The sequence below is a fragment of the Asparagus officinalis genome, chromosome 8, assembly GCF_001876935.1.
Source record: "Asparagus officinalis chromosome 8, Aspof.V1, whole genome shotgun sequence".
NCBI classification, from domain to species: Eukaryota; Viridiplantae; Streptophyta; class Magnoliopsida; order Asparagales; family Asparagaceae; genus Asparagus; species Asparagus officinalis.
The window spans coordinates 13,606,553-13,615,894 of NC_033801.1; the positions used below are offsets into that span (position 1 = coordinate 13,606,553).

The 9,342-nt window shown below is 36.9% G+C and overlaps 1 protein-coding gene across 2 annotated transcripts; it reads right to left on the reverse strand.

The window, feature by feature from the left end:
- LOC109819940 (ABC transporter G family member 36-like) lies at positions 216-6,844 on the reverse strand. 2 transcript variants are annotated; one of them, XM_020385939.1, is made up of 23 exons: positions 6,230-6,844; positions 6,025-6,145; positions 5,846-5,934; positions 5,651-5,735; positions 5,371-5,530; positions 5,204-5,280; positions 5,039-5,092; positions 4,855-4,945; positions 4,454-4,755; positions 4,096-4,377; positions 3,530-4,007; positions 3,339-3,442; positions 3,089-3,245; positions 2,886-3,011; positions 2,664-2,812; positions 2,241-2,573; positions 1,876-2,166; positions 1,695-1,778; positions 1,471-1,604; positions 1,153-1,380; positions 898-1,069; positions 558-812; positions 216-473 (listed from the first exon to the last, which is right to left on the reverse strand). In XM_020385939.1, the coding sequence occupies exons 1-23, from the start codon at positions 6,544-6,546 to the stop codon at positions 216-218; spliced, it is 4,347 nt and encodes a 1,448-aa protein (XP_020241528.1). In that variant the 5' UTR covers positions 6,547-6,844. The 2 variants fall into 2 exon arrangements, with proteins under 2 accessions (XP_020241528.1, XP_020241529.1); XM_020385940.1 differs by having other exon boundaries at positions 2,664-2,797; positions 6,230-6,841.

The following is a 9,342-nucleotide window of genomic DNA, read 5'->3' on the forward strand; positions in this document are numbered from 1 at the left end:
ATTGTTCAGAATCATAAATGCCGAAGAAAAACGAATATGAAAATTCATCTTCGATTTCTTTTATTACATTGAAAATTTTATAAAGGAACACAAAACAAATTGTCAGCTACATCCTGATTCTACTTTCTAATTACATGACATCAACACTTTAGACGAAAAACATCGATGACTCTTAAGTATACAAAGCATAGAAGAGGCTTGATTTGATGCCTTCCTCATCTTCTTTGGAAGTTGAGGACCTTTATCGAAAACCCAAATAGGAAAGCAAAGAGAACTGGGAATGCCACAACCACAACCGCAACCACGCCCAAAAAGCTGTGTTTAAATCCAAAATAGGTCCTCACAAAGTCAGAGACAACTTCACCACTGTCGAGTTTATCATCGATATCTCCGAATTGTGAAGCAACCAATCCGTACAAAGTCCATGCTACAGGACAAATCCAATAGTACCATCTCCACCACACGGGAATTTTCTACAAAATAAAATTTGCAGTATTAGATCATTCTATCTAATTCGCAAATTTGAAAAGGGATTGATGAATAGAGTTACGACTTACGGTTCTTGGGATGAGAAACCCAGAGAAAAGGTTCCATATTGCATAAAATGCGGAGGAAACTATGGAGGCTATGTTGTGGTTTGGTGTCAAGCCTACTGCCATCATTCCGTAAAATGTGAAGTATAGCAATGTGAAGTACATGAAGAACATGTACCAAAAGAATTTGGCGACTGTCCATTCAAATCCAATCATGGCGTATACTATGACACCATAAATAAGAGACTGAGCCAATACATATGGAAGCTCAATGGCAACCTGCAAAGGCAATACATCAACATGATTAAAGAAATTGAAGATAGAATTCATAAAGCTGACAGGTTTAGGGTGATGTGAGAATTACCTGTCCAAATGCATAGGGCAATGCTGAATACATTCCCGCTGCTCTTTCTCTGTAAAATACAGTTCTTTCAATTGCAACGACTGGTTGTACTGATGATGCATTTTGAACTCCAATGAATAGGACAGCAGAGTACATGGAACCCATTGCATTGAACAAGTCTTGTCGCCTCTTTCTGCAATGAAACATTGAATCTAGTCAGCCTGATGCAAAATGTAATATGAGGTTTACCACATAATAGATTCTATGAATTATTACCTTTTGGTTCCAAGATCCCAGAATATCGTCCCAAATAACAGAGCTATGATAAGTGTGAAGAAAAATCTCACTGCATTGTATGGAGGATTCCTCCAATATGACAAGTTTTGTTTCCATAGGCAAGCCATACATTGTGTGAGGAAGGATTGTGAGTATTGAGTTGAGAAGTACAAATCTTTAGAACCTGGAGGAGGTGTACTGAGCTCTTTAATCAAGGTTTTGTTTCTCCTGCGAAGAAATTTGGAGTAATAAAGTTAAGAAATATTTGGCAGTGTCAAATTGGAAGAAAACTAAAGGAGAAACAAGAAGTTTACTCACTGGAATAGTGCAGAGTTCTTGTAAACTTGAGCAAAATTGACTCCCAATATCTCTTCCTGTGCCGAAGAGGTTGCTTCTAACATCCATGTTGCAGGATTATATCCATCTTTGATTTTGCTGACGCCTTCAACTTCCTGTAGAAAATATATTAAAGAATCTGTGATTAATCACACGATGAGTACTAAACTTCTATAAATGTTAGTTTCTTTATTGTTGGTGTTTACCTCAAAATATTTGATCAAGTCGCAAGAATGACGCCCTAAAGGACCAACATATATCTCTTCTCCTCCTCTCTTCATTAGGAACAACTGCAATTACATCATTAATATAAAGTTTCACTTAGAACCATGATTTTAATCTCACTATAATAATGTAATAAGGTGCAATAATCTTAGCATTGCTAACCTCATCAAAAGCTTCAAAGATGTCGATGCTAGGTTGATGAATAGTGCAAACCACTGTCCTTCCAGTGTCCACGGTGTTCCTTACGGTCCTCATAACAATTGCTGCAGCTCTTGCATCTAGTCCAGATGTAGGCTCATCCATAAATATTATAGACGGGTTAGCAACTAACTCCACCGCAATAGTCAATCTCTTGCGTTGTTCCGTAGATAATCCATTAACTCCAGGCAATCCAACTAGTGCATTCCTTAATGATGTCAGCTCTACAAGCTCCATGACTTCTTCAATAAACATCTGTGTTCACGTGGTTTATTAGTTTAAACGTAACCAAACATTTCCTAAAAATTATATGACATTATATTACCAACCTTTCTTGTTTTTGAATCGACATCTTGTGGTAGCCTAAGCCAACCAGAGTACATGAGAGATTCGTAAACTGTGACGTTTGGGGAGTGAATATCATTCTGTTCACAATATCCAGAGACACGAGCAAAGGTTTCTTGCTTCTTCGGGTACCCATTTATGGTTATGTTTCCCTCAATGTATCCACCTGTTTTTCTTCCAGCTAGGACATCCATCAGTGTTGTCTTCCCTGCTCCACTAACTCCCATTAGCGCTGTAAGAACTCCTGGCCTGAATGATCCACTTACACCTTTTAGAAGCTCCAACTTGTTTTCTGTTATGCCTTGTGCTTTCATTTCCTGCAATGAAATTGAGCATCATTAAAATCTCAGAAGAATGTATGCATAACTGTCAAATATAAGTTTTGTATACTCTATTTTAAAACCTACCGGTGGCATATCAACCGAGTATCTCATATCGTCGAATGTGATGGAAAGAGGTACAAAAGGAAGTACCATTCCTTTTTTGCTTTGATTTTGATCAAGGGTGAGAGTAGATGGGCTATTTTGTCGCATAATCTCATCTGCATTTTTTGAATCTACATTAGAATTAGGATTGATTTATCAAAAAGAAAGTAGCTTAAGTTAGATATACTGGCTAGCTAGGCTTACTTTCGGATGCAGACTGACTATTCGATTTCTTTCCTCTTGAGGATGTTTCTAATATTTCTCCTGTTATATTGGAATGCTTTTCCTTTAATGTATCTTCAGACATGGCAGCCTGAGCATTCCCCAGGGCTGTAAAAGTAAGAATAGAAAGTCAGATTATATTGCTCAGTCATTTTCATTTATGAATTACTAGGAAGAGTACTTACGATTGAGATATGCGAGAGCCAAGGTGAAGAGAACATTGAAAAGGAACATATATCCAAGTAATGCACCAATGCCAATCCAATACCACTTTGCTTCAGGAAAGATCCCTCTCGATTTCAGTATAGTCACTCCTAATGTTTCTCTTGCTCCGGGAAGAATCTGCAACGTGACATTAGATTGAAACATGAGGTAATTATTAGTTACTAATTACAAACTATTTTTATTGATTTAAATAAACCACTTTCCACTTACTTTATTCCAGCTATTGCCAAGGAATTCATTCACTGATATCGCATTTTGTCCATACATCAGGGGTGAGATCCAGTAACCCCATATCCACCATTTCTTCACATCATCTGTCAAATTAATGATGATAGTGGTTTAGCTTATTTCTTGTTCTTTAATCATGACACAGATTAATGATGCTGTTTTCAGTAGCATACCTCTTGATAAGATGAATCCACCTAGCACCATGAGAATGAGCAGTGCAAATGACCCGAATGTGTTTGCTACAACCATGTCCCTACCAATTGCACCAATGAACCGAAAGAGTCCAGATGCCATTTGATTGATCACGAGAAGCAGAAGATACTGCTTAAAAAGCCTTCCCACATTTGGATCGAACCCTATAACATAGTAAGTAATGAAAACCCACACTCCAACTTCTAAGAAAGTTATGAGAATCTTCAATATCCATGAGGGTATGGCATATGCCCATGGCGGATAGAATAAGAGATCTCTTTGCTTGTAAAACACAGGTAGCTTCATAATGGTCATGGCGAGCTCAGAGAATCCATTGAACATGATCATAACCAGCGAGAAGAATAGAGCACCCATGTAAATCCCCCCATCGGTTACTGAATCATGGTGCAATTCGGTTCTCAAGAAGACTGTCATTGCAATTAGTGCCATGATTGACAGCTGAAGCCAGATATAGCCTCAATGTTAGATACATGAATTGGTATATGAAATTGTAGCATTTATTTCTTGGTTATCAAAGGTCACTCACCTGAGTTGCCTTAAAAACATAGATAAAAGAGTTCCTCTTCATCAACAAAATTTCTCTTGCACATGTTGCTTTCAGCAATTCTGTCTTGCTGACTCCATATTTTGATGTTGTTAGCGCAGCAGGATGGTTGTTGGCTCTATCAAAAGGGAGTGCAAGCTCATTCCCTATGCTCTTGCCGACATGGAACGAGTGAAAAGCCTCTGCAAACTCTCTGACAGCAATGAATCTATAAGGTTCATCGTGGCGAGCCCAATACTGTGGCTGATCTTTCCTTGATGTAACCTATAAATCAATAATATATCGATCATTATAAAATAAAGGATCAGATAAGTGAAACAATTTCTGGCAATTATCCTACCTCTTGCAAGAAGTCAGCAATCCCTTTTCTTTGAGGGCACTTGAAGCCCATATGCTCAAAGAAGTCAAGCACATGCTCACGGGGGCCTTGATATACAACCAAGCCATCGGAGAGAAGGATGATATCGTCAAAAAGGTCGTACGTCTCTGGTGCAGGCTGGAGCAGAGAGATAACAGCAGTTCCACCGAGAATGTGAATGGATTGTCGGAGTGACTTCACAATCTGAAAGGTCGTGGAGCTGTCAAGGCCAGTGGATATTTCATCCATGAAGAGTGCTTTTGCCGGTCCAACGAGCATTTCTCCTGACAAGGCAAGAGCGTATATCACATTAGTATAGGTATAACCGAAGAAATAAAAGAATATTTAGTAAATAAAAATGTGATCCTAAAAGGTTTATTTACCGGTTGTGACACGTTTCCTTTGCCCTCCAGAGATACCTCGCCGCATATCATCTCCCACCATTGTGTCAGCACAAATGTCTAATCCTAATATCTGTCATAGTTATAATTGACTTTTGTAAGGGTTATTTGGAAAAAAAACAGTGGTTCTAACTGATAATTCAATTGAATTAACAAGTGCACAAACCTTGAGTATGTAATCGGTGACTACATTGGTTTCTTGCCCACCCATTGAAGTTGCCTGAATTAGTAGAAAATACAAGAAATATGTCAATTTCTTGTTTGTTTGGAGAGAAGGGAAAAATATCGGATACCATTAGATGTCATCTCACGAACATTTTGTTTGACTCACCTTCATATAGACATCGATATCAGGATCTGGTTTAATATTTGCTGCTTTCTCCCTTCTTGATAGTTCAGTTAACATATCTGTATTTTATTATTGCAAAAATCATGAATTAAATACTATCAAGTATCAACTAATCCTGTGTGCCTAAAATCAAGCAGGTGATACTTTACCATATCGAGCACCGACTCCTTGGCATCGAGCAGAGAAGGCTAAGGTTTCTCGAACTGTCATTTCTCCGATGTGGAGATCATGCTGACTGATATAAGCTGCTGTCCTTTGAGGTACAAACTCGTTCATTTCATGACCATTGTAAGTCAGTTTTCCTGAAACCTGTTATAGTTTCAGATATCGAATTAGTAATGTCTTTTGCTCTTTTCAAACTAATTTCCTGGTGAAAATTAGCTTTTCTTTTTCTAATAGGCTACAAAGAGAACGTATTAGTACACTGACCTTTAGATCTGCGCCTAGTTTTCCAGCCAAAGCCAACAACAGCGTGGTTTTTCCAGAACCTGGAGGCCCTAGAAGTAGAGTCATCCTGGAAATCACAAACGAATGAACCATTCATCTTATGAATAAAATGCAATCATAGGGCAAATTTTCGTATTGAAATCTTTTTTCGTTATCTTTATCTCGAAATTTTCATACCTTCTAGGCTTAACAATTCCACTGACGTCTTGAAGAATCGATACCCGTCTCTTTCTACTTGGCAATATATGAAGGTAGTTCGCACAGGCCTTGATCGAGAACAAGAAATCAATTTTATCAGTATGAAGTTTTGAAAAACAGACATCCGTGTAAAACTTCAACAACTGACATAATCATACCTCCAATACATTGAGTGTAGAATTGAGGATTGTCGGCAACCCTCTATTGCCCACATAAGCCTCTGCTTCAATGTTCAGGTTCTCATAACGAACCTCAATCGTAGGAAGATGAATCCCAACTCTACAAAGAGGTTAAAAAATTCTCATCAGATAATTTTTCTATTATGTTAACACTTCCTTTTTGACATTGAAACCATAATCTCACCGATCGATTCTATCCTTGAGCTTGTATAGAAACTTCTCATTATCCTCATCTGCAACTCTAACAAGCCTCTCCAATAGCTTCTGCCTGTCTTGAAACCCGAGATTCTTGACATCGACTTCTTTACGCTCTCCTTCTGCTACCTCAAGAATCCCTCTCCTGACTCGATCATAAGTCGGCAGCTTCTCCAAAGCAGCCCATTTTAGAGCCTCTTCATCGTCCTCATCCCTCGAAGACCTCGAGAATATCTCCTCCCCCCGCTGCCATATCCCGGAACCGCTCCCTAAACTCCCTACTCTATACAAATCTCCGGTTGCCATAAAAAATCCACAACGCAAAAGAACTAAGAACTAAGAACAAGCAGAGGACCTTTATGTTCTAGTTTTGAGAAATGCTGATGAATTTTTGAGTTTTTACGGAGAGAAGAGAACAGGGAGGGGAAAGAGAGAGTTTTAGTTTTGAGAAATGCTAATGAGTTTTTTTTTTTTTAAGGGAAGAGAACATGGAGTAGAAAGATAGAAGGGAGAGTTATATACACGCACACAAAGGGAGTCGATGATATTGGTCAACAATTGAAGCCTTTTAGAGAGGTGATTCTAAGTTGTTGACATAGAATTCTTTAAAAAGATGGCAAGGGAAACATGGGGAATATATCGGGACACGGTTGATAATTAGGAATTAAATTACTTATCTATTGCTTGTATGTGAAGTACGAATAGCGCGATCATAGGAGATAATTTATTGTATTTACACCTTATTTAATGTTTGATTTTCTTCATGTGATTTGATGTTACGTGCTTTCTTTTGAGAAGTAAGTTTCCCGTGTTGCCGTGTTTGTGCTTCTAGAAGGGGGTGGGAGCGAGCCTAATTAGTGATGGTGTGACCCACATCTTAATGGATTCGCATAAAATTGCAGTTAGACCCCTAATATTAATTGAATTTAAATTCGGTTTGGGTTAGTAACCATATGATTGGTTTATTTGAGTACTAAAGGTCCAATTTTTATAGATATAGACATTATCTAGTAGGAGCTTTGGATATAGATCTTGAATACATTCAAATTTCATATCATCTATTTACTTTCCTATCTATTCTTATAGTATTTATTTCCAATGGTTTCTTTATTTACTTTTCTCCACTGGAAATTTCCAAGTATGTTGCCTCACTTTTTGCAGTTTTCTTTGATGGAGAAATTTTTAAAATAGACTCATTTATAGCTTTATTCATCAAAATCAACCCATTTCAAACATATTCACAAAAATCGATCCAGTTTTAACTAGGTCAAAATATTTCTTTCTAATTAATCGGGGTTGCCAACCCCGACTAATTAGTAACAAGACTAATTAACCTTCTACATAGTCGGGGTTGACAATGGCGACTACTTTGAACTGCAATTTCAGCTTCCGCTACTAACCCGTGTAATTAAACTAGCGTCTAATTAGTCAGGGTTGGCAACCTCGACTAATTAAAAAGAAACGTTTTCTTTAAATCGATACGGTTTCGGCTCGCGCTATTGACGTGGCTAAAACTGTGTCGATTTTTGTAAATAAAATTGGAATTAATCGATTTTGGGGAATAAAATTGTAAATGGGTCTATTTTGAAAATTTCTCCTTTTTTGACTTGATTACGGACTAGCAGTTAAATCCATGGAGTTTGGACATGGTTTAGAGTTCTAATTCTTTATTTAGAATTGTTAGTGTTATTGAATTATAATAGAGAAAATTCCTCCCGCTAAGTTTGTAGTGAAAAACTTTTACACGCTGATATTTCTCGTTCAAAAAAGTTATCGTCTTTAATTTGTTGATGATAAAGAAGCTACAATTTTAGCAATTATTCACACGGATAACTATATAGTGCAAAGAAATGCTTAGTAATGTTGAACTTAGCATATTCCAAAAGGAAATAGATAGAAAAAAAAATAACAATGCAGAGAAAATAGTTAGATTTTTTTTGTTCTTTTAAAAAGTATGCATGTTGCTCTTTCACCTTAACTTAGGCTTCTTGGTTAATTAGCAACAAGCATTAGCATCTTTGATTTGACCATGAGATTCATTTGTTTCACCTTTCTTTATCTATATAATCATTTATATAGGACATCTTGTACTTTGGTCTCTAATCTCTTCTGGTATCATAGTTGACTATAGGCCTCTGGTATCTGGTTCTATGATAAAGGATTATGATCTAATTGTAAAATTTCGTAAGCCAAGATGTAGAATATGATCTTTATTTATAAACCAAAACGTACAGAGATGATTATATCATTCATTTGTGGGAATGATTTCAAACTATGAAAGATTTGGCGGATTAATCTCGAAAAAAACCCTGTTTTGTATAATTGAGTCTAGGAATGAACTTTATGATGAATGTTTGGAATAATAAAGTGGTTAGTCGTTATTATCTGTCACGTTTGAATAAGTTAGATTAGATAATGCCTCAAGTTTCTCGCTTTCTCTATTATTAACTCATTTTTTTATTTCTGCAGTCATGAAGGACATAAACTGATTTTAACATTATATGAACAGTTGTGTTGCATGTGTTTTCTGTCGAACTTTATACTGTGTATTTGACCCACATGTACATACCTCTCTGTCATAGAGCTGTGACCTTATAATAAGGGTAAATTGTTCTAAACCCTCATGAATCTTAAGCATTTCACAGTAAACTCCTATGAACTTTCAAATCCACGCTAAACCACAATTAACTCTTCTATTTTTCAGAAAACCCCTAATAAGTTTCTACATTTTGCAGTTAACCCCCATAAATTAGAACCCGAAAACAACATAGAATGGCATTTTGAATGTTATTGGGGGTTTAATGCAATTTATCCAAAAGATATTGGAGGTTTTTTGCAAAAGTCATTGGAGGTTTAGTGCGATTTTGAAAGTTTATAGGGGTTTACTGCAAACTACTGGAAGTTGGTGGGGTTAGTGTTATTTACCCTAATAATAACCATGATGCTTGCCATGATTATATTATTTGTTAACGTGCATAGTGATCTCATTAGTGACAACCTCAAAGAACCCGGGTATGAAGCTTCTCAGCTGCTTTTGCCCCTTTTCTTTGAAATTTAGTTTGTGTCTCTACCTTGAATATCAGCACGTGACTTATATGAAAC

Coding starts and splice junctions, on each gene's coding strand:
- LOC109819940 (XM_020385939.1), bottom strand. CDS start 6,546: ATGGCAACCGGAGATTTGTATAGAGTAGGGAGTTTAGGGAGCGGTTCC. Junction 5,736..5,845: donor GGAATTGTTAAGCCTAGAAG/GTATGAAAATTT, acceptor TGTGATTTCCAG/GATGACTCTACTTCTAGGGC. Junction 813..897: donor TGCCCTATGCATTTGGACAG/GTAATTCTCACA, acceptor TTGCCTTTGCAG/GTTGCCATTGAGCTTCCATA.